A 26,396-nucleotide genomic window follows, 5' to 3' on the forward strand; every position below is an offset into this window, starting at 1 on the left:
ACAGAATAAAGCCTTTAATTATCATTCAGCAGATCACCTAAGTATGCTAATTTATTGGTGTGCAAGTAAACATTTGGTTCTTCAAAGTTTTGCTATTTCCCACACAATTTTTGCCTCCTATCTTTACATATATTTGCTAATACTCACTATTTATGGGTAATTTGGTAGAAAACCCATCACAATGGGTGACGCACATTCTGGCAAAACATCATACGCAAGGAGGACTCACTGGAGGGAAGGGTGGTGGGATCTCAAAAGTGTAGATTGAAATTCAGTACCTTGGTTACAAGCGAGATATGAGGTTCTCAAACTGCCAACTTCACTTTTAATTAAAGAGATGAGCACTTCAGCAATCATTTTAGGAGAGCAACGGGCACATCCATAGCTACAGAATTAATAGGAAGAAATGCTGTAAACATCCTACTCCTTTACATTGTAACATTTTCTTGTGTGTTTCCTTCTATGCATAGTCTCAGTCAATACTGTTCTGACTTACTGATTAGATTCTCGGCTTTCTTGTCCTGGAGGGCTGCTCGATGCTGGCCACTGAGGTCCAGCGCTTCCCAACACAAATCAGACCACTGTTTACACATTCCTACATCTCTTCTACGTGGCTGCTGAATACAGTATCTCCACTACTTTTTCAGCTGATTACAACTCAGATAACTGAATGGAACTTATGAGGCACACATAATGAGAGTTAATTATATTCACATGATGCAACTGAATTTATGGTCACACCAAATCTCAGCTACTGTAACAATTACACAGATCTAGCAAATCCTCATGCACAAAGCAACAAGTATACTACAATGACATTAAAAGAGGTAAGACAGGACAAACATGCACATCTGCACTACCGTAAGGCATACTAATCTAAACCGTGGCAAGATGGTTTACCTAAGTCTTCTACATAAATTAAATGCACGTACACAAAACCAACATACTGTCTTTCTACAAAGTTTTAGACTAGGATCTAATTACCTAAGAAACATATATGGTTATTATATTCTTCAGAAATAAACAGCAGTAACTATTTTCTTACTTTGAGTAGTTTAGCTATATAAATTTCATCTTTAAGTACAGACGGAAGCGCAACTCTAGTAAGATTCAAAATCGTGAACCCACCAATCTATCATCTAATTTCATTATTTAGCTTAAAAACAAAAGGCCTAAACAAATGCCTCAATATGGATGACAAGTTTGAACATTAACTGCTAAAGAAATTTCATTTTCTAAAAAGGTACTCTTAAGGTCACCAGCTGAATCATCACCAAATAAAGTTTATATTCATTAACTAATCCAGACATCATCTGTTATATTTCAAGATTCCCCCTCCCATAATAACCATAAGGGAAACAGGCCAGTAAACACAACTGCTCACATCTATAACAGTGTATACAGCTAGCGTACAGACAGTACAGACCCCTTATTTTTTGCCAAATATAATAAATAACGTGGAGATAAAGTTAAAAAAAAAAAAAACATGTGCTAAGTAATAGTAAAAACAACTTTTATTGGTTTTAACAACTTCATTATTCTCCTATTTATTAAATATTTGTAGGAGAGACTTTATAAACAAGTAAAGCTTTGATATATATGGTGTTATTAACTGTTCTGGTTTTGTTCTATTACTTTTCATGCAGAAATTGCAAGCCATTCATATATTTAAGGGATACACGCAAAGATATTTAGTTCCAGTCAAACGGATATTTTCTCTAGGTTAAATAAAACTGTTTTCCCTTTCTTTCTCCTCTTCAAAACCCTGGAATGTCTCACACAGAGGATTTTACAAAAGTACGATGCCTATGGAGAGGTACTGTACTCTCTACACCAAACAATTTTGTCTGCAATAGAATGGCAGCACATGACATATTTAAAAGCACTGCAAGTAAGAACACGTGCATCATGGCCAAATTAACATTCCCAGGATCTGGCCCTGGCTTTAAACAACAAAGCAGACATGCTCTAGTTATATCCTGTAATGTTATATTGTTTGTTTTGATCACTACTGCATTTTTCCACACCAAGTAATACAGTAATCACAGAAGTAAAGTGCGGACTAATGTTTACTCATTTATAGACCAGTATACAGCTGAGTAATCTCCTAACAATTTCTTGGAAAAGCTCATGTCCAAACGTTGTATGTTTAGGAACAGTCAGTCACATTCTGTACACATCCCTCCACTAATTCTTTCCCTCTCCTGTCATGAATTGCAAAAAGTAAAAATTTCTGGGGCAGCACATAAACACACCATTCACTAAATTGTTCTAAACGTTCAAAAACATAAAAAGCATGTATGATTTAAAATATTTCAAACAACTGTTTTTCTAAAGAAGTTATAGCATTAAATTAGAAAACTATTATGAAAAATATCCCGCCTATAAAGTACAATCTATTCAATAATCAATCATCTTAGCTGAAGATGCTATTTTCCAAAGCCATTCTGAAGGCATCTGAAGTTATTCTGAAGTTAAACATCATTACTTGAAAAGTGCCATTTACATTACACATGTGAACAAAAGCAATCATTGTCTTGTCTGAATAAGGCTGACTGCAAATACTTTACACTACAACAGGCCCTTTATTGTACTATGCAAGAGCTTTACCAATTTGAAGTAACAATGAAGTTTTAATGGAACTTCCTTGGAATCTACTGCTTGATTTGTTGGAGGTCTCCACTGGAAATATTTACTATACTAGCAGCATCTTTGTAAAACCTTACCATCCCAAACATGACTTCTGACAAGACATTTAATGTCTTATTCTCCACAAATCCAGCATGGTTTTTTCCTCACATGCATGCATACAAGTTCTCTAGTTCTATGCTGATGCAAATGTTAAGTTCTGTCATTTCTACACATGCGTATGTGGGAAGAGGCAGGGTATGTTTGTTTTTAAATACAGCTAGCACAACTTGTCATACTTCCCAGACTCTAGATTTATAACAGAAGGGTTTTTGAAAAGTGTTTTATTGGCAGTATGAGTTCCAAGTCATGTATGTATCTGCAGGCAAGTACATCTGTTGCATAGGTGTATATCTTTGGACTTCTACCAGCTTCCTCTGCAGTTTAACACCAATTTATAGCAGAATTTATAGTGGAAAACAAAAGAGATTCCATGAATAATCCAAGCCAAGCCTCAATTAAGACTTTCAAAACAGTAATTACTTGGTGCCAATTATGACAGTACTTCTTATATGAACAGGCTTTAAGCATCCAAGAAGGGCTAGCCAAAGACTGCAAATACTTAGCCTTTATTCATTCAACAGAGTATCTCTAAAAGCACATATAAACCCAAATCTCCAACAGCTTTCTACATTTTTGATTGTCGCCCCTAACACTGTGAAAAGAATAGAGCTTTAGTTCAGAACTAGTTATTTTTGCATTTCTATGCAAAAACAAGCTAAAAAGGTTTAAAAATAGAAATAGGTAAAACGTTTTTAATTGCCGTCTTAGCGTTAATAAACTCTTTCTAATGACTAAAACACTGTTCCTTAAGGGTAAACAATAGGAGTTACCAGTACATGCACTTTCTCACTGCAAAAAGATTAAAATTCTGTAACAGTCTCAAAATGAAATTGTTAGAAGATACAGGAGCACTGCAGAATCCAGTTTAAAAAAACATATGTTAAGGTTATCCTTTCTGTCAGCATGTATTCAGTTTGCTACTTCCTCTTTCAAAGCACATGCATTGCAATGGTGTTTTTGCAAACTTTTTTTTTATTTTTAAAAAAGCCAATACAGTAGATTTTCTTTTAAAGGAAAAAACAAACAAACAAACAAAAACCCAAACAAACAAACAAAAAACCAAACCAAAACAAAAAAACACCACCAAAAAAACCCCAAAACAAACCAAGCAATGAAGTAATCTGATTATTGGCAAGCAAGCCACAAAAACAGGCACATCATATACAAAAGCACATAAATTTCAGGAAAAATATACAGCACAATAAAAAAAATTCCCGATAGAAAACTACATCAGCAGAAGACAATGTTTTTCATAATGAACTATGACAAATCTAACTGAATAGCATTATTAAAAATAAGCATCCACATTAACTGATGTACAAAAATTATTGGTGCCACCATACCCCTCCACATGAAGTATTCAGAAGGCTTCAACCATCCTTTGAATAATCATGCAGAGATGCTGCAGAACCAAATGACAAAAACACAGTTGTCTGTTTTCCTGATGCAGAGCATACCGCTGACTTTTAAAGGCACAATTTCAGTACAATTTTGATTTATGAATTGGAGCATTTTAGAACGTTAACACAATAGCAAAAAATGCCAAGTGACTGAAGTAAATAAAGCTAAAGGTATTTCCTTAACTGAAGTTTTTATGGACAGAGATCTGATATTATCTTTGAAGCTAATAATGTATGGGTTGGTTTAAAGAAATAAGTTATTTTTTTATTTTAAATGTGAATTTGGTGGAGCAAAAACTACATTAAAACAATCCAGCCAAATTTTGCTGCAGATAGAATTTTTGTGTCAACTTTCCAAATTCTCAATGTTGTTTTTCTAGTATTTGCTAATGTGTTCATGCTAAGTTTGGCCCACCAACCTGAGAGCATGAGCAATGGTTTGCAAGGCTTAAATTGCCACATTTAAAAAAACAAACAAACAAACCAACCAAATCCTACCACAATTATGTTTTGCGTTCAGTGAGATCGGAAAGCCCCTGAAGATTAGTTGAGCTGGCATAACAAAGCGAACCTGCCAGAACAATTCATCTGGCTTATATGCTGTTCCTTGTGGCCATATTTCCTGATGAATGCTCAAAACCAGATGTATTTCAACTTTGATAAACTCTTCTGGCATTCTGCTCCTGCAACTCTTTTTTATGAGTAAAGAGACCCCTTATCACATGACAGGTTTGGGAATCAAGATAAACAACTGAACTGCATGAATGTATCCTCTCACCTGAGAAGAGCACATACTGGAGGACGCCTCCATGTTGTTAAGAGGATATGCACTCACAGGTAACAGGCACACGCATGTCCCAAGCACATGATGAAGCAATCTCATGCAGACATCCTCATGCACAAGGAGGAAGCAACACGCATAGGTCTTCTAGGGCTTACTGAAAGAAACTGTAGCTCATCCCACTACAAGGGGTGGGCATCTCTGAATTAAACAGCAAGTCAAACCTACTATGCACGCTTTTTTCTCCCATTTGCAATATTACTGATCTTCAGTGATAAAATGCAAACTCTATAAAATGTTAGCATGACAATATCTTGCATTATTTAAAGTACTTCATGTTGCTGTATTTATAGTAAATTTCCTCTGGTTTTATTAGTCTTGTATTCCGTATAAACAGAACAAAAGTATACACTGTTCTTATGATCACAGTGAACCACATTATTTTAAGTTACTGGTCCTAAAACTAAAACAGTTCTAGCATCATATTTTCTTCAATGTCCAACTTAATTCCTTGTAATCAATACTAGGCAGATCATTTAAATAAACTTCACCAGGCACAAAATTCTGAATCTAACACAATTCCACTTTGAATTCTCAGGCTTTATGTAATTACAAAAATCATTCAACAATTCCATGTTAACTAGGAGAACAAAGATCTCAAACTGTTCTTTCTCAGTTATGAAACTAAGGAGCTTGGAGAAAAGATGCATCGTTTCAATTCTATTTTTCAAGATTAATTCATCCAAAGTGAGACACTGAAAAGCACATTTATTCCTTAATAGTTTCAGAGTTGGCACCAAAAATGCCCTCTTGTGGCACAGCAGAACCCTGCAGAGCCTGTCCTCGGTTCTTTCAACTTAAATTTTAAAACAAGAATGTATTACTCTGGGCTTATTTTGAAACTGAGATAGGAAAGCACATAATAAGCTAAACTACAACTGCAGACATTGTTCAGAGTTTGAACCCAGTTTCTCTATGTGGTTCTTTCATTTTCCTTTTTTTGAGTGTTAGTGTAGTAGTGAGAACATCTGGTCCCTCCTGTAAATCTAAGCATAATCAAATTCCTGGGGAAAGCTGTTCTGGGAACAGAGCGCTGTCACCTCGGCAGATTCCTGAAAGGCGAATCTTCATGCTGTTTGAAATCTTTTATTAAAGAATATGTGTAAAAACAATTTCACTGGGAAAGTATCCATGCACTTCACCTCCAACAATAGGCAACAACTTGCAAAGCTGCCTCGCTCTCATCCCCACAGACTACTAATTCTCAGAAGTGTACCACTGAACATAAGAGGAACAATCAACAGACAACTACCCAGCAGATTTGTTCTCCCATGGAGCAAAGCTAGCACACTACAAGTTTTTCTGTTAAAAGAAATGTGACTGTGACGGCTTCGCTTCCCTTATCTGAAAGCAGCATCTTTCACACAGGTTTTATTTTTGATGCTTTTTAACTCTTAGTCTGCCAAAATGACATTAACGCAGCGGTTCATCTGCAAGCAAACCAAAAAAACCACTAAGAAAGTCTTTCAGCTGAAGCCAAACCTCAAAAGGCACTGAAATCCTGATGCCCAGCGAGGGGGGGGAGCCTCCCATCTTGCGTCTACAATACAGCACAGTTAAGAGCACATTCTTTAACAGATCACTCTTGGTTGCATTATCCCAACCGATGGCAATTCGAGCTGCTTGGCAGCCTGCCAGATTATTCATGAGGATAGTCACTAACAGCTTGTTTCCCTCGTCCTGCCCCCGTGTAAACAGTCTGCTGTGAAAGGTGTTACTCTGTTTTTTTCAAAACACAGCTCAAGTAGGAAACAACTGTTTGTAAGCACAGGAATACCATATTTCAGCTGCCGGTTCATCTGCAACAACCCAGAGCATGGTCACATTTCACTAATGTGTACTCATTACAAGCACTCGCACTGAGCTGGTAGTGGCATACGCAGCACTGCGCAGCGGGAGCCAACAGGCAAGTTTGAAAGTGTTATGTCTGAGAGAAAAAAACCCAACACATTTTGGTCAAACAGGAAAATATTCAACCAGTATTTTTACCTCAGTGCAATAATTAAAAAACAAGAAAAAAACCCACACAACACTTTCACAACCTATTATAAACCCTCAATCAAGGCCAAAATTTCAACTGGAATATTTAGACAACCTTAGAAAATAACAAAATATTTTAATTACTTGAGTATCTGAAACTTTCTCTTTTCAGACAGAAACCATCCATGTTTGGTTTATACAAAGGCATTTTCAAAGTTTTCAACTGAAGTTTCAAGTTTCGAGAAGTTTTTTAAATACTTGTTATAAAACCAATGTCTTTTAAAATAAAGTTATCATTTAATCCTTAGTGAAATCACTATGTCATTTCATCTGTAAGAGCACAGATGTAAACTTAAAAAAAAAAAAAATCCTTTTTGATAAGTGTCACTGAGCTTTTTCTCAAAACTTGGTTTGTATATAGCTGAGATGCAAGTCTTCCTGTGAAGAGTCAGATGCATGCACTGTGTGCTTATTTGTAGCCCATATTTTTGTAGCAGTCTGGGCCCCCCCAGGTTACAGAACGCTTTACGCAATGGTCATGGAAACGCACACATCACTGACACTGAACATAAGAGCAGATTCCTTGGGACAAAGCCCTATTAGCCATGCTGCAAAGCTACTCAGTTCAGAAACCACACATGATTATGGTCAGAGAATTTACCAACCCAGCATGACAACATGGGAAATCAGTAGGATTTGAGATTTTTTTGATCATTTTGCTTATGCAGCATTTCCAGTAAAGATTCTCAAAGAGAAGAGACTCAAGAGTCATTAAGCTGCGTTATTCCAGGTGTAACAGCCCAACAGCCCTTTTCTTTTTAAGTATAACCAAGTTTTTCATCCCTTTTGAAACCAATAAATCAATATTTCCTTCCAGAGTTATCCTAGCTTGTGTCTGTTTTCCACATCCTGGTCTTACTACCTAAAAGGAAAAGTTAACTGTCAGACACCGAGTAAAACCAAGCCATAGGAAGATCTACAAAACCAGTTATCTGGTCAAGATCCCAGCCTATCAAAGCTGCAGTCTTTCATACAGTTGTATGTAGTTGTTCTCCACTGCTTGCAGAATATAAGAAAAACGTGTGTGTACACACCCATATACAAGGAGCAGCATGGGCTGGGGAAGAAGAGAAAAAGAAATCACCAAGTTTCCTTATTACCTTAGAATAGCTGCTAAGCCACACCTAAGACTGGAAGAGAGAAGTCTCCAATCCGTACTACGCAGCCTTGCAAGGCTTCCACTTCAACCAGCCTTCCTCAGGTATATTGTAACAGAAATTCCTCTCTCTGTAATTTAGCCCAGATCACTAACCTGAGTGCTGTCCCAAGATGTCTGCAGCTCTCTTAGGCTCTCTGTCTTCTGATCCTGGAAGGAAGTTCTCAACCTCTGTACCCACCCATTTTGACTCAGCAAGTCTCCTCTCCAGAGCACCAGCCTACCCATTCAGGCAGAGAACACCACTTCCCAAGCCCTACAGGAAGTAACTCCTCATAATCCTTGAGCAGTTGAATGCTAAGAAGGTCTGTCATTTACAATTTCACTTCAGTGTATGCATGTTTAAACAAATGGTATTGATTACGCAGGTCACAAGTATCTCAGTTTTCTTGAAACTAGGAGCACTTTCCCATCAGTTACAGTATCTCCACCATCGCTAGTACGAATTGTGTAAGGAAGGCAAGTATTCAGTTGTCTATTGGAGGTCCCTTAGTTGCTTGCAGCTACTCTAAGCAATTAGGACAACATATTATACAGGATATCCTTATACAAGTCAACTTTAAAAAGGCAGCTGTGACATTTAAGATAAGCTTCTTTAGCAGGCAATCTAAGGAGAAGCCTAGACAAAAAAAATCCACATTATTATTAAGTACATACTAAGCAGTAGCCCATTTGAGTGGGTTAGTCTGCCTTTCTTCCAAGCACTCAAATCATTGCTTTCCAAAACAGAATATCTCTAAAAACTGTTTTTCTTATAGTCTTTTTAAAGTTTATTGCCGGAGAAGCATTACCTAAATATAAACCTGTTTTTCACACCCTGTAGAAACTGTTTTCACGGGGCGGGGGGAGGGGAGGGGCGGGAGAGGAGGTATCAACCCAAGAGCTGGAAAGCTTTAAAGGATATTCCTCTCCTGTCATATTTCAGATTAAGTACAAACTCCTTCCTCTAATTGTTAGACCTGTTGACAAGAAAGTAGCCATCCTCATGATTAGCCACCTTAAAAAAATAAAAAATTAAAAACTTCACTGTAAGAGTTACCCTAGTCTATTTGAATATCGAGTTAGTGAAGAGTCTTTACTCCAATCAATGGTAAAGGTCCACATTTTAAAAATGAAGGAAAATTAACAGAACATCTACAAGCTAAAAGTTTACTACTCTGACTGACCTTGTAACAGCTGAAACAGCATAAATTCCAGGAAAGACTTACAACAGAATTGCTCCTACCGTTTTCCAAAGCTTTTGAAAGAGATACAACTTTTTTTCCCTAGCATCAAGAATACCCAGTACAGAAATATTTCCTCAAAGCCTTTTGTCTCAATAAGTAGCACATTTATAATGTTGTTTTATGAAGATGGCAAGTGCTCACCTCTCAGAAGATTTATTTATCCACAATGAGATACAAAAAAAGCCTCCACTAGTCTAGACAGTCTTTGACCTGCTTGAGCTTCAAGAATACCTTTTGCAGGGAGAGGGGAGAAGCTGTTAGCTACATCATTATAAATGTATTTTAACATAAATGCATTTTGACACAAACTGATGAGGTAGAGGGAATAACTTCACTGTCCAAATCTTCCAAGATTAGAGCTCTGCATCCTTCTTCAAGAATGGAAGCCATTATAAAAGCAATTGCTATCTTAGATGGAATGACACAAAGAAAAAAATTCACATAATTTTTTATTTTTTTTTTTTTTTTTTAACATATAGCATTTAAAATTCCAGGGCTTTGTGTTTGGTTTTTTCCTAATAGCAGATGAAGTGTAAAGGCTTGCTTTTAAGACCTTAATGCAAGACCATATCAGGAGCTTTTCAAAATGCATGCATACATGATTATTTCAACACAACAATACCACACAAACCTCTCCTATCATATCGGAAACTCCGCATTTTAACATCATCCTTGTTAATTTAATTTGCCCATAACATGTGGTGATAAAGTAATTCTTGTACCTCTAAACTACTTTCAAAAGTTTGTTTAATGCTTTAGCTTCTGGGCAGGCACAGAGAAAATATTTCCTCCTCTTATTCAGCTAATTCAGTTAACAGCTATGTCAGAAGGGAAGAAAAACTACCAGGAACGCAGTTAAGCTCCTTTATGACCTGCTAGGAACGGAAGAACAAATCTACATGGTTCTAGATTAAAACCAGCTTGAAAATAGAAAATTAAATCAAGATTTACTATCTAAAATGATCTGAAGCACTCAAAAAAAAGTCTATCATGAAATTTAAAAAAAATCTATTTCTATCACATACTAATAAGTGACTTTTTATTTTAGCTCACTTCAAAAGTGAAATGCAAGCGGGACCCATATATTTACTGCCACAATTTAAGTTGCTTTGTGACCTCTACTCCAGATCACCAAACATTCATTTCTGGAAACACTAGTGCAGCATGAAATATCCACTGAAGGATTTTATATATCAAATTCAGAAAAATCCAAAACATTACAAAACCAACTACAAGTAAGCAAAAGTACTTCAGTGATTAAGCAAAGTATATTTCATAAATAGAAGTAATTTTGTTTATGAAGACAGCAGTTCAACTAATGCTAACTTCTACTGACTGTCTAACTAATGCCAACTTATACTGACTCTCTACGTCCCTGCAAAAGTAATGTCTTTGATTATTAGACAGAAATTGTTTTGTCTACCTCACAAGTAGTTAAAAACTTCCAGGAAGGTTGATTTTTCTTACAATAATCCATTCCTATATGGCAGGTTCAGATGTTTCCTAAACATTTTTCACAGCTTTTGAACTAGAGCTCAACCTAAAGAAAGTCACAATGCAACTGAGAAACAAGCACACTACCTTCAAATCAGCTGAAAACACTGGGGCTTTCCTAACACCAGTCCTCCACTCTAATTCTTCACATGGGCACTCTTCACAGACCATAGCACTCTGAATTCATACCTTCTTCACATTCCTACTCACCTCCCTGGTAGAGAAGTCTTACACTGCAATTTAGCATTTTCACTACAAACTTCAGTAGCCAAAATAAATGGAATGTCAAGTTAATTGGCATGGAAGCTGCTGAGCTGAATAAAACACAAAAATGAATAATACAGTAGAATTTTTTATATATTTGCAGAGGTCAACAATCTCTCAGATTTCTGTACTATTGCAGAATCAAGAAACTCTGTGACAGAATACTTAAGAACTTCATTAAATCAATCAAACATAAAAACATGCTCAATTTATTTTATATTTTCACCTACATGTTTCACAAATGCCAAAATTCACCAAGAACAGCATTTTCAGCACGATTCTCTAATTCAGTTTTACCCAAAACCATTACACAGACCCGAGAGCAGGTAGAAAACAGGTTTGTTATCACTGATGGAATTCCTGAAAGATGAGATGAAAGGAAAAAAAGTTAATTTGTCACTAACATACTGGGGAAAACAAAATTGTTGATGCCGAACTTTATTCTTAAACTGACTCCATCTGCATTACCTCATTTGGAATTATCACAGTTTATTCAGCTCATTAATATAATTTCTTATTGTGCTTCTAATCATAGAAATCTTAAAAATTCATCAGAAATAAACCATCTGAAATTTTCTTTCTAAAGGAAACAAACATATTATTCACTAGCAGGCCATTATCTATAAAAATTCACTCTTTTTCTATTTACACACACACACACAAAAAAAAGTAACAGGCCTATTTACAATGCACCTCATCACAGTTATAGAAACCACTCAGGAAATAGCTGTATGACAGCCTAAACATAAATTTACAAGTCTTCTCATCTCCCTACACAAACAAAATTCTGTTCTGTACATCAATAATTCAAAAATTCTTGTAGCCTTTCTACTCACATTACTTAAAAACATAATCTACAAAAAGATTTCAGGCAATACTTAACCTGACTTCCACAAACCACAGTTTACTTGAGCTTCTGCTGTCTGCCTACCACAGTGACACAGGAACAGCATGCTGGTAATCAGAGACACCCCTCAAATTGCTAACTGTAGTTCCTCTATTAGATCCATCAAGGAAGATGAGCTGTAAAAAATTGGACTCCTGTAGCTCCCTTCTCTCTGACTGCTACTTTTCTGGTGAGGGAAGAGAAAAGTCACATACATAGAAACTTCAATCTTCCTCCTTGGTTTCTGTCTTTAGCCCATCTTGTTTATCAATACCATTTAATAGTTTATTTGCAACTAGTTTAAACCAATGCTTTCCAACCCTTCCACATCACTAAATTTTACATCCTGTCCACCGTTCACTCAAGAATTTATTCTCGCCAGAGATATCTGATACATATAGCTCCACCATTCACGTCTTGAGCCTTGCCTGCTTGTCTTTTTCTGCAACTTTCCAAGCACCTCATTGCTCAGCTACCCCTATGCTACCAGAACCACAGGTTTGACCAGTGAAAGGACAAGCATTTCAGGCACAATAGCTGATCATTGCATCTGGTCAATGGAAAAAATAAAAAAATGTGAGCTTCCTTATAAGCAATGTCGATGCAGCAAAAGTTACAGAAAGAGGACTCAGATTTTACAAGGGCGTGTAGTGATAGGGCAAGGGGTAATGGCTTTAAACTGAAAGAGGAGAGATTTAGATTAAATGTAAGGAAGACGTTCTTTACTGTGAGGGTGGTGAGACACTGGAACAGGTTGCCCAGAGAGGCTGTGGATGCCCCCTCCCTGGAAGTGTTCAAGGCCAGGCTGGATGGGGCTTTGAGCAACCTGCTCTAGTGGAAGGTATCCCTGCCCATGGCAGGGGGGTTGGAAGTAGATGATCTTTAAGGCCCCTTCCAACCCAAACCATTCTATGATTCTGTGATTTGTGGGGGGCTATTTTAAATCGCCCAGAATCTGTATTTGAAACAGTCCATAGTATCCAACACGAACACTGCTTCTGGCCTTTTCAAGTCCACACTGCTGACTGTTCAAAATGCTTTGTCTCTTTTCTAATTTGTGAACACATAGACACATCCAAAAATCCACATCAAATGACTTTCAATTCACTACTTATCTACATTTCCAAAATTACTTCACATCTTTCCTTCTCTTCTGCTAACCTTGGTTATCTTATTTATGCAACTCAGTTTAAACAGTGTTTTCACAAACTTCCAACATTTGGGACATGTTTTTTACTACTATTAGAACTGGAACCATGACAGCAGATTCTGCCTGCCCAGTATGAGCGGCCAGCTACCCACAGACTAGCTGCTGGGCCTGGCACATAGCACACCCTGCCCCTTGGCCCGCCACTGCCAACTGGCATGCAGCACTGGTGTGTGGCGACCACAGCGAGCCCCCTGGGAACCACCGGTTCAGACACCTCCACTGCAGTTCATCTACCGTCTGACTCTGCAGCCATCCCAAGGGAAAGTCACTGCTGAGATCCCATCTTCCGCATTCAACGAAGAGCAACAAAGCTGGTGAAGGCTCTAGAGAACAAGTCTTATGAAGAGTGGCTGAGGGAACTGGGGTTATTTAGTCTGGAGAAAAGGAGGCTCAGGGGAGACCTTATCACTCTCTACAACTACCTGAGAGGAGGTTGTAGCGAGGTGGGTGTCAGTCTCTTCTCCCAACTAACAAGTGATAGGACAAGAGGAAACAGCCTCAAGTTGCACCACGGGAGGTTTAGATTGGATGTTAGGAAAAATTTCTTCCAAAAGGGTTATCAAGCATTGGAACAGGCTGCCCAGGGAAGTGGTTGAGTCACCATCCCTGGAGGTATTTAATTTAATTGGCGCTTAGGGACATGGGTTAGTGTTGGACTTGGCAGTGTTAAATTTACGGTTGAACTAGAGGATCTTAAGGGTCTTTTCCAACCTAAATGATTCTATGATTCCTTACTGTAGTCAGTATACAGGAATGAATGTTTCCTTGCAGTGCAGAAATCCATCAAGTACAAGAGTTATTTAAATCTGATACAAAACTTGAAGACATTTCTACTGAAATTCTCTGGATCACCTGGCAAAACCAGTAGTATTGTTGCAGCATTTCAAATTGCTCAGTAAGGGAGAGGGAAACTACCAGAGTTTAAAAATCCATATTATTTGTAAATCTCTAAGCAAGGACTACTCTGCATCAATATGACAGCTCCTGCATAGCAAGTACGGGGTATTATGTTTGAATGCCTTAATCGTGTATTTTCATATCTTGTGTTTAACTTTGACACTGGATGTTCTGGATTAGTAATGTTTACTTCAGGAATAACTGTGATTTATGTTTCTACCTGTGTTGTTTTTTTAATCCTTCAACTGCAATAAAAATGCATAAGCAAAACCTGAATTTCATGCCCAACGATCACATACTGAATGCCCAGCAATCACATGCCACACATGGAAATATACTGAAAGTCATAAAAGCGAATGCTGTTTTACTTCTTTGTGAGAGGACACTGTCATAAACCTCAGTAATTTCGATTTTCCTTCCTCCATTCTGTTGCTTCAATATTTCCTTAGACAATTCAATATTCTCCAAAAGCATGGAAATACAGCTCTCAAGAAAGACTCTATCTGGAGATTTAGCTGTCCACCTTCTCAAACAAGTTAGCAGTAAGAGGAAAAAAAACAGCCAGTGACACTGAAGAGTATCTGTTACACTGATACTAACACCTTGATGAAGTAAAGATTTATCACTTCACATTTTAACTGGAAGGACTAAATACACTGCTAAATGAGTATATCAAAGCCCAACTTGATGTGTAATCTGTTTATTAAAAGAATTTCATATAATGATTTCACATGAGAAGTAAAAATAAGTAATTGATTTTTTTTTTTTTTTAAATATAAATGAGCTCAAACTGCAACTCACTAAATAGCTAACTGGAAGAGCAAAAGGAAGGAGGTCAGGCTATTTAAAATTGAATACTGGGAGTAGTAACATGCACAGCGTTGAAGGAATAAGTCTTATCGCTATCTGAAATAGTTTTAGGTATTCAAGTATTTCTGTGCTGAAAAAGTAAAGCACAAAAGTAGCATTTAAAGAACAGCATCAATCTATGATTTGCAAGGAAGGAAATAAAAGCATTTTCTCAAGCCACTTGACAATATCATTGTCTTAAGTGGAAAGCAAGCAACAACTTTACATTAAAAAAATTGGCATGTTCACAAATTACTCTCTTTAAATGAAAAATTAAAAAATGAGGGCTGATCCTGAGATGGTAACAATAAATATCAAGTGTTTGATAATTGCCATCTAAGAAAAATGGTCTTCACCATTTTGCAGCTAACTTTTATTAATTTAACTATAATTTAGTCCAGGCAATTCAACATGGTTTTGAACTACCATGTCCTCTGTGGAACAACCGTCTACATCTAGATTTTGTCAGTCTTATCTCACCATGCAAACAGCTAATATTATAACTCCTGATCTTCAGAAAAATATAAAGAAAATATTACTAACTGGTTTACCAACCAGTGAAAATTACATATAGTGAATCACACCCATTAGCATAGTTCTGTCTGCAGATATGTTTAAACATTCTGCTGAAATAGATCTAACAGATTTTTTTTATTCTAGGTATTAGGATAAGCCCCATTTTTTTTCCTTTGGTCCAAAGTAGGCATTGAACTCAAGCACTAAGAGGTTAACCTGCAGAGCACACATTTAAAGCACCTAAAAATTGGCTTAAAAAGACACCTAATTTAAAAAAAAAAAAAAAAATTACATTTGCCTTTTGCCCTCTGATTTACACTGCTTGATAAACAAACGGTACCTCTAGTTTTTCATAGCTCTCCATTATATTAATACCAATATCCTAAGTTAATCAAAATGAGTCTTTCTTCTGCCTAGAAAAGGGACAGAGAACTAACTGCAAAAAGCAAAGAACCAAGTAAACATGAGAGTTAAGTGAAAGTTGGTGCTCAAGCATTTTGCAAGTTTGAAGATGACTGTGAAACTATGCCATTTTGAAACAAATATGCAGCCTGCAAAAAGCCAGTAACTCTACATTTTTTCAGATGAAATAAAGTAGAAAATTAACAGCAGCTTTTCTGCTTAGTCATATTTGACAATCACAGTGCATACAGAGCTCCTGGGAAAAAAAAAAATCACCCACACGTTGCACAATCAACATGTATTTTCAAAATGCTCAGCACTCTGCTCTTAGTTCAGGATATTTGGCCACTAGGAAGTAAATAAAAATATAACAAAAGTCCTCACTTGACAAAGAATTGTAAATAAAATGCAGTATTACTCAAATGCTTTGTTTCAGCAGCGTATCCAAATCTCATTTTAAAAGTTTTGGTGGTTTTGGTTGTAGTTTTTATTAAACTAAAGATACAACCTTTAAAGACACAGATAAACAAGAAGGAAAACAAGGGTTTAAACAGAAAACTTCAGGCAGAAAAGCACATACCTACCATGTATTGGTAACAAGCTTTTGTACCTGTCTAGACAAGTCAGTGACATTCTTGCCAAGTACTACGTGGCAGACAATCAAAAAGAAAAGGGTTGGGTGCTTAACCAGATTCTTCTTGGATTTTAACATCTTTAATTACAAATCTGCTTTTAAATTAAAAGTGCTGCTTCTAAGGACAATACCTCAGAGCAGACCTTGTAAAACTGTCTAATAATGCTGCAGGAAAACACAATTAAACTACAAATAAAATGAGGTTTTAGCCCCATTCTTTATCGTTATCCAAGCCAAGGTCATAAAAAAAAAATTTTTTTTAAAAAGCACATCTAGGAGGCAAAGACAAAACAAATTAGATTTAACAGTAAATTAGAATGTACAGTCATACCGGATAGAATCGGATGTGATATTAAGTAAGTGTGACACCACATTATTCAAGTTGGTCTTTGCAGGGATGCAGCACTACAATACGGAAGCAATACACTTAATCTGTATCAATGAAATGTAAATATTTGAGATGATGGCAAACTTTGATCAGTAGCGAGGTGAAAACTCATTTTAGTATAACCCATCTGCAGCAAACAGAATGATGGGGAAAATGCAGGGCATAGAACCTGGGAGAAAAACCTGCACCCATGTACTTCACAGCACGCACTTCTCTCTTCACCAAAGCACTTCCTAAGATTGTTTAGTATTGCCAGACTCACCTGGAAAAGATACTTTTTTGTTTCCTCCATTATAAAATACAAAAACATCTTGCATGATATATTTGCCTGCAGATAGGTAATCCTTTTAACTAGGTCCAGTTGTTACAGAGTTTAAAGGCTACTGATAGATTGAAGAAGCAACCTTCTTCAACAAAACGTGTAATATTAATATCAAGATTCTGCTGCCCCAATTATTTGAGATTCTCTCTTTTCTGTTAGATAATGGGTAACAAATAAAATAAAATTAAAAGTGTTGAATAGATTATCTATTTCCTCTTCTGATAATGTCCTGGTTTCGGCTGGGACAGAGTTAACTTTCTTTTTAGTAGCTGGTACAGTGCTGTGTTTTGGATTTAGTGTGAGAATGATGTTGATAACACTCTGATGTTTTAGTTGTTGCTAAAGACAGACATATTGCTAATGACAGACATATTGCACACTTCTAAAAGCAGTTTGAAATGTAACACAAGATTATGAAAACTATTTTTAAGACTATAGCAATACCTATCCGGTACAACCGTACTTTTTTTTTTAATCTTTACATTTTAGACAGACTTTCAGAAATATTGAAAGCCTAACTGCAATATGCAGCTTCCCAAAACATATGCACATGTTCATCTGCACACAGATTCAGTGAATGCAGAAGTGGACACTACTTCAGGAAAGAGGCTGAATGAATGAAGCTTTTCTGACACATTCATGTTAAAAAAGCTAGAATGTGTACTGAACAAAATGTGGATGCTGGCAGCTCTGGAGAACCAGTTCATACCCTTGTTTCTGAGCTACAACACAAGTAAGCCATACAACCCCAACCAGAACAAAAGAATGTTCCTCTGTTTCCCAGACAACTTTGATTTTCAAAAGTGTTCAACACCCAAAACAACATCTCAAGTTAATGGGAACTATGCTTTAAGTGTATGTTATCCTTGCTGGCCTCCTCAGGTAGCCAAAATTCAGTTTTCCAACACGTGTGTATTTTGGAAGAAAGGCAAACAAGGACTGACAAACCAAGCTAAGTACTTTTTGGTGCAGCCTTGCTTTAAAAACAAACAAAAACCAGCACCTCCCCTCATACACTCCTCCCCACCCCCGCCAAGGAATGCACACAATGTTCCTCTTCATTCATATACATCGCTGAATCAAAGCGCACATGGCATTTTCCTTATGCACAGTTCCAAGCTTGCTCTTCCAGAGGGCACTCTGCAATTCAGGCAGCATGAACGTACCCTTTTCCCGCTTTCTGGGAGCTAAACTACAAAGTACTTCTTTTGCTGTCTGCAATCGTCAGCAATCTTCTGCCTGAGTACAAATCCATCAGCGTTTACTTCACTCTTTAATGAGTGATCTCTCATTTTGACTGTCATCAAAAAAGGACACTTAACTGTTTCCCCAACCTGAATGAAACATAGCTACTGTATCTACCCAGCAGGTCCAATATTCCCAGCTCAGTTCTGTTCACAATCCAGGAGAACAAAATTTATTAAACAGGCTGTCTGATCAAGCCCAGAGCCGGAGAACAAAGGACTAGGAGAGATACAGAGCAACTCGTACAAGCAATACTATTTACTTTTACTGCATATAGTTCTTTTTTCCCATTGCCCAAATAGAACATTTTCTTACAAGAAGTTAAAAAATAATAAAAAACACCCACACAGATTGACCCCATCCTGGCAGCTTTTCTCTTGCTGCTTAATTTCCTGCCAGTGAACCAGCAGAGGCCGCTCAAGACTGTCTATTCCTTCTGCAGAACTGCAGGATGGGACAGCTTCCCTACCCTCACATTTCAAGACAAAAGCTAATTCTAGCATTTTTCTTCCACTTCTCAATTTCATATCCGTTTTTCCACCTATACAAATTACCTCAAGGAAGTCTAGTCCCCTCAAGGGTAACTCCTGATTGAATTCTAGTAACCATTCATAACCTACAGATTGCTGCATATGGTGCCTCTCAAGATTTATCCAAAATAGAGCTTTACCCATTGCTGTGGAACCAGTCCAGGTTTCTTTCCCTAAAAGTTTCTCCATGACATTTTACAGCGCACAAAGTCCTTTCATTTTGCTAGAGACTATCCTCAAATTTGCTAGTGATGGTGTAAACGTCATCACTTTTGGTTGGTGAAGTTCTTGTGTGGTTCCAGCCACACAATTTTTATTCCACTTCAGGAACTCCACACAACTCAAACTGGTTATACACAGAAATGATAGAGTGAAGTACTTCACAGGCCAGCTCCTCACAGGTGGATTTCATATCATTTTATATACTTACTTATACACTAATTGAGACCTTTTATCTAAGCACGGGTTCAAGAACCACAAAGGACATAATCTATATTGAAGATCTCATTATGAGGGACATCACTACTCCTTACTCACAGTAGTTAAGTGCTTCAATATCTTTTGCTTCTACAGCAATAACCATCATGGAAAACAGAGCAAGAAAAAAAATAATAAGAATTTGTATTTACAGCAGGCCATGAAACACATACAGTAAGTAGCGCTTTAGTCCACCTAAACAGCCACTAAAAAGAAACAGTCTTCAACTTCCTACTAGGAGCGGGGAAGACAGGAATTTCTGCAGGGCAGAAGAAACCTGTTGATTAAATTTATTAATGAGATTATAAAACAATCTTCTCAGATAATCAAAAGGACTGAACTCAATAATCCAGATGGCTTCTGCCCCTTTAGGCTTCTGTGATTAAATAATCATTAATTGGGTATCATCTATAGCCCACACTGGGTGAATCTCAGATTGTATGGTTTTCAGTGACATGGTATCTAAATGTACGCGTTTGGCACAGCAGAATCAAAGTTACAAGGCAGACTTCAATTTGGTGTTCACCAACTTCTGTGTTCTTTGCTCGTTTACTATTTCCAAATACTTGAAACACATACCATGCATATTTCCTACATACAGTAAAAGCTAAATAAAAGAATTAAAGAATAACAGTTGCAAACAGTTACAGACTACTGCTATAAACAATGGTGATTTCATAAAAAGCTTTGTTTCTTGTACATCCACTGTCACCCCAAGAAGAGGCCAAGTTGGACTAAAAACTGATTTCAGAATTAAACAAACAAAGGGTTAACTTCAGATATTTAAGTGCTGATTTCCACTTTTTTGTTCTTAATTTTAGGCTACAATTTGAATGCAATATTACCTTCAAGATGTGCAATATTATTGCAGCATTCTAAAACAACCTCTATAGCAGCAGTACACTTTTTTTAACATACTTTAATACAAGCCAGTTAGCTATCTAATACTGGAAGAATGGATCCTTTCACATAAATACTCATCTCAAACCTTCAAAGCTATAAGAAGGTAACAAAAAAAGCATTCCAGACTTTCAAAGCTTTCCAACTTTCCTAAGTCTTTTGGATGATCAGAGAAAGATAATAAGCAAATGGAAACAAAAGCCTGAACTGTAATGCATACATGCACTGTTTTTCCATCAGTCACTATTTTCCCTGCATGTCACATCTCCTTCCCCAAAAAGAGAGCCTGCCAACCACACCACTTCATATCAGCAACCCAACTACCAGAAACAAACCAGAGCAAGCATTGTTAAGTCCTCATTCAATTCCACATATGCTCAGCAACAACATCCTTTCTGCAGTGACTCTAACATAAAGCAGTTGCCCAACAAACACAACATATTTCAAAAACATCAGTAGAGAAAACAAACAAAACAAAGAGATGGAAAACAGTAGTGCAAGCTGTCCTCGGCACTCAAAGTCAGAAAACGCAACATCTGTGATACTTTTAGACAAAGAAACATCCAGTCCTATGATCATGCCTAAATCAATGTTCCTCCTAAAACAGGTTGAAGGTTGGCATACCAAGCAAACTGAACACTCCATTTTTTTAAAAAAAAAAAAAGCTCAATTGCTGTTTTTAGACATTTTTGTAATTTGAAGAAATAAGTCACATTGATGAAAAAAGTCTAACAGTTCACAAGCAATGGTGACCAAATTGCAACCTTTCACAATTGGTATCTATATTGAGTATAGCTGATTATGCCATGTCTTTATTTGATTAAGAGTAACAAAGATGCTGAGGCTATGTATGTGGAAAGACATAAAATTGTATAAAAACCTATCCCATTTTCTCCTTAGGACAAGCTATTTAAGTTGCAAATAAGCCACAAAAGAAACAGTGAGATTGTACCAAAACTACTAAATGGAGATCCAGAAAAATCAGTTTATACATCATTTATTTAATGTTTTATTTAGTGATTTTAGGATTAAAGGCAAGACTGTGCTAATAGGGTTTGCCACTATCAAGAAAACCTGAAGAATAATCAGAACGGAGAAAATCATTCAGGAAGACATGGACGTGTATAAATGGGAAGAACTAGAATGTAGCTTCATACATGGCTTCCCAGTATAAATTACAGTCTTAGAAGTTAAAGCAGTAAAGGAGAAGAAAGATCTGGGTGTATCAGTCAATTGGCAGCACTCACACGTGCTGTCAGTGTGGGTGTCTTCCCCAAATAGGCAAACAACCTAAAATGCAGAAAGCTGAGAAATTTTTAGAGCCAAGGCGGCACTTCTGTTGTTTGAGAGTCTCACAAAAGCTCATTCCAGCGTACTACTCTGTTCACTCACATGCAACAAAGATGACTTCATATTGCAAGAGGTGCAGAGAAGAACTACAGAATAATCAAATAGACGGAGAGCCCTTTTTAAAGGACTGGACAAAGAACCCAGCTTATATAGTTGAGTAAAACAAGACTAAGAGGGGATGTGATTTCAGACAAACATCTCGAGTAAATAACTGAACGGAAAATAGTCCCCCTTAAACCACAGGACAGCTGCTTAACTATAGAACAGCACTGACACACAAAAAACATTATAAACCAGAGCACGTTAATTTGGAAACTTCTATCCAACAGAAGTGGAGTTCTAGAAATTTTCAAACTCCCGGTACGTGGAAAGGGGAGAAAAGCTTACCTGGTTTTGATATTAAGCTTGACCGGCTTATAAACCTTTGTTTTACTCTATGATGTTTCAAGGTCGTCCATAGTATTGAAGGAAGTAATAAAGACATGGAAGTAAATGGACATAGGATTAATTAATTTTTTTTTTAAAGTCAAAGATGGCTCACATCCAATGTTTTATCTAATATTTTGATTACTGCTGTACCAGAAATCAGTTCTGTAAGTGGAGTTAGCCTATGTACATTTAAATAAAGTGTTTTATACTGTGTCCCACATGAAATTATTTAAAATAGAAATAATACTTAGTAATACTTTAATTTCATTAAAGAAATAATACTTAAATAATATTTAAAATAGAAACAAGACTTGCAAGATACATAAAGAAATTGACCAAAAAGGAAAAACTACAATAGGTTGTATTAATAGTGGAAATGATCACATGAAAGAGGGGTTTCTTGTAGCATTCCTCCTGACACCCTTCAATAAATTAGTAGCCAAGGAATGACAATGTGCTCATGAAATTTCTGTGGATGACACCAGACTGGAAACTATCACCAGTACAAAGAAGATGGGTAGTTATACAGGAGAGCTCATGGTTTTTGTGAGCTGGAATGCCAGAAAATGGAATTTAATAATACAACATGTGAAATCACACATTTAGGGACCAGTAACCTTTTCTGTAAGCTGAGAACTCATCACGTGCAAGCAACATAGGAGGAATAAACAGAGCAGTGAGGTATGGAAATCCTCATCGAAGGATGCTGACGTTTACATGACCACAAGAGCAGCTCAATATGTTCATGGAAGAAAAACTGAGAAATTCCACTTGGCTCAGAAAGCCTCTGAGCTGAAAACAGAGAGGCTAGAGCAGTGCTGGGGGAAGTATCACTGCTGAAGAGGATACTCTATCAGGTGAATCTTTGGTCTGATGCAGTACAGCTGAACAGATTTAAGTCAAAAAATTGCTGTTGCTCCTCACAAAACTTTGTTTGGCTAAAGATGGTCGAGTTTATCCAGTTGCTCTTTAAAACACACATTATATTTCATTTCCTGCAGCAATTCCAGCCCAAGCTAAAGAATGCTATTAGCACAAGTTATGACAATGCACCGCACACAACTATAATTTAACAGACCAGAAATTAGAAGTTTTGTAATTGCCTGACAAACAAGACATGAGAATGGTCTTCCAAACAGAGCAGCTGGGAAAAGGAATCTAAGCTGTTCTAAAATTGCACGAGTAAGCTTCTGGAAAGGACAGAAAAACAAATAGATGTTTTCCTACAAAGGAGAAAGAAGTTTGTGTTGATATATCTGTGTAAAGGATCTGTTTATGCTACATTTACAGACTGCACAGTTATCTTATTTTAAAGTTCCATCAGCCACCTATGTAACCACAAGAACTTCTATTCCTTTCTTTAAACGCACTGGCCACAGTTAAAGGGTGGCTGTTATAAGCGGTATTCAACAGCTCTCCAATGCCTTGCTGCTATCTCCTGTTCACGAGTTGAGGGCTAAACTAACTGTCCAGTCCAGCACTGTAAGGAATTCTCTGGCTCACCCAAACAGGGATTTATGGCCTTTTTTCTCCTTTGTAGGGAAAAAAAAAAAAAAAAAGAGACATTTTAGGATCATCTGGAATTTTATTTAACAAACGTCCTACCATGTGAGATATTTATGATGCCTTCAGTCAATTCCTCCTTCGCCTAGCCCAGTATGGTGTTGAAGTTTGATCTTTACTAAAAACCTCAAGTTTGTCAAAGGTTTTGGGGTACACTTCGCAGGCGTTTCAAAATTAGACATGTGTGACACAGTTGTCAGCAGTTATAGGGGACTGTACTGAATGACCTGGGTTAACCATTCCAGTCCTGCATTGAAGCAATACGATAGTCTGAGCGTTTCCCAATCCTTTTGTTAGTTTCATTGAATTTGTCACGCATTCAGATTTCCAAAGGAAAATGCACAGACATAAGTGACACATAATTCTATATCCAGGGTGTACTAGAGTTTTACTGATTTGATTAGATCTCTATTCTTACATCAGTGTTTGCATTTGCAAAAGCCTTATATATGTAATGTTTGAAACAAGCTCTCTTAATTATCCTATTTTACTGCAACACGCTTGCATCTCATCGAATAAAAGAGCCTTAACAGGCAGCACATCTCAAGTTTTTAACTGTTCTCTGAATAAGATACACTACATGAAAGATACGACAGCCACCACCAGCCCATGCAAGGCAAGTTCATCTGTTCAGCCCCATCTCTGGGAAGAAACACTGAAAGCCTTTCACTTGCAAAACTTCCCAGTGCTGCATCCACAGCCACGAGGCATTTAAAATAAAAAAAAAAAAAACAACCATCCACCTTCAACCATGACCGGCGCTCAGCAATGCAACGCTCCACCTGCCACAAACCGCAGTTTAAATACCAGGAAGGGCGGGGGAAACCCCAACAAAAACTGAAGAGCCGCCTCCGGGGAAACCTGTTGCTAGCCACCGAGAGAGCGCGGCAGGCGGGGGGACCACCACATCCCGCCGCGCCCGGCGGCCAGCTTTCCCCATCCGCCGCCGAAACCGCACACCTCGTTGTCACTTTCGCTCGCGTTGATCATTAATTAAAGAGGCGAACGTGCCGGGTTGGTGAGGGGTGGGGGAGAGGAGGTGGAAGCGGCCCCTCACACACACACACACACACACACACACACACCCCCCCCGGCCTGAGGCGTCCCCGCGGGCGGGCCGGGGCCGAGCCGCCAACGGCCCCCACCAACGGCGGCCCGAGGGCGGCGCGGGGCAGGGGAGTACTCACTCGATGAAGTAGCTGGCGCCCTCCTCCGAGAACCCCTCCTCCCATCCGCGGGGCAGGTCTGCAAGGGAGGGGGAGAGAGAGAAAGAGAAAGAAAGCGGGGAAGGAAAAGTGAGAACTTCGCCCGCGCCCCCGAGGTGCCTCACTGGCCGCGGGGGGGGTGGTGGTGGGGGGGTGAGGAGGGGGAGCGGAGCGATCGTTAACGGTGCGCGGCGCGAGGGCAGGGCGGGGGCACCCACCTGAGCGGATCATATGGCCGGAGTTGACGGGCTCCCCGGTGCGAGGATGCAGCCAAGTGGTGGTGCGGGTCAGGTCGCTGGGAGGGAGAAGCGGAAAACATGCACCTGTTAGTGACTGCGTGCGGCCGCCCGGGCGGGCAGTGGCGGGAGCAGGGCCACCCTCCGCCCCCTCCCCCGGCGCCCCCGCCCGCAGGCGCCCCCTTACTCGATGAAGAAGACTCGCCCGTCCTTGCAGACGCCGTAGGACCAGTGCTCAGGTAGAGTGTCCCGCCCCACCGCCGCCGCCATGTTCGCCGTGCGCGCAGCCAGCCGGCCGGGGCGGGGGTGCGGGCGGGCGGGCGGGCGGCCGGCGCTCGGCGCCCAGCGCCCGGCTCTGCTCGGCAGCGCCACCGCGGCCGCCGGAGGCGCGGCGCCCTGGCGCGGGCGAGGGGCGACACCTCCCGCCCCTCAGGAGGCAGGCGCCTGCCCCAGGGAAGCCGTGGAGAGCCCGCGGGGGAAAGGGGGGGGGGGGGGGCGGGAAGGAGCCTGAGGTGGCGCCGGCCGCCTTTGTCCGCGGCTGCCCCGCGCCCGCCCCCTCACCCCCAAGTCCCGCGTGGGCTGGTGGCTGCGTCCCCTCACGCCCCGGCGGAGCCGCGGCACCCCCCTGGGGTCACCCCCGAGTCGCAGGATACCGAGGGGGACGCAGGGACGCCGCCTCGGAAGCAAGCAGCGTACCGCGCGGGCAAGAGCGGCTCCACGGTCTGACAGGGAGGGTGCACATCCTTAAAGACGCTCTTCGCTCAATGAAGAGGCCGGATGAATCTCCTGCTCCAGTGTCGGAGTCCTGGCTACCGTCCAGAACGTGTCAAAAGGGAGGATAAGTACAGGTGTGATAGCACTTGCCTTCCACCGGGTCCCGGGATACACTCACCAATGGTGGAAGGCGAGGAGAGAAAGGCCATGGGGACTTTGAACCTCGGGTACAGGGGACGATTGCTGCAAGGTTAAAAGATAGCAGAGAGTCAATAACAGTCAGTTGACAAAGTAGAGCTGTCACCAGTATCACAAGGGACTTGTGCCAGTCCCTATATTCATCAATGACCTAGAAAAGGAGGGAGAGGTAACATGAGAGAGCCTGCTAGGTGAATTTAAGTTATGTATTACTCCCTCCCAACTCAGACCTGTGACATTAGGATCTCTACCAGTGCTGGTGCACGGGGAAGC

General features: G+C 39.1%; 1 protein-coding gene across 1 annotated transcript in view; it reads right to left on the reverse strand.

Moving 5' to 3' along the window:
• PLEKHA7 (pleckstrin homology domain containing A7) overlaps positions 1-25,481 on the reverse strand; it is a 164,776-nt gene extending 139,295 nt beyond the window's left edge. Inside the window, exons 1-3 of the mRNA XM_050898202.1 lie at positions 25,399-25,481; positions 25,194-25,270; positions 24,958-25,015 (exon numbers count right to left, since the gene is read on the reverse strand). Coding sequence (XP_050754159.1) covers positions 24,958-25,015; positions 25,194-25,270; positions 25,399-25,481 — 218 coding nt within the window. The remainder of the gene's footprint in view (positions 1-24,957; positions 25,016-25,193; positions 25,271-25,398) is intronic.
• Between the last annotated feature and the right edge of the window lie 915 nt (positions 25,482-26,396).

Source organism: Gymnogyps californianus, chromosome 5, assembly GCF_018139145.2.
Source record: "Gymnogyps californianus isolate 813 chromosome 5, ASM1813914v2, whole genome shotgun sequence".
NCBI classification, from domain to species: domain Eukaryota; kingdom Metazoa; phylum Chordata; class Aves; order Accipitriformes; family Cathartidae; genus Gymnogyps; species Gymnogyps californianus.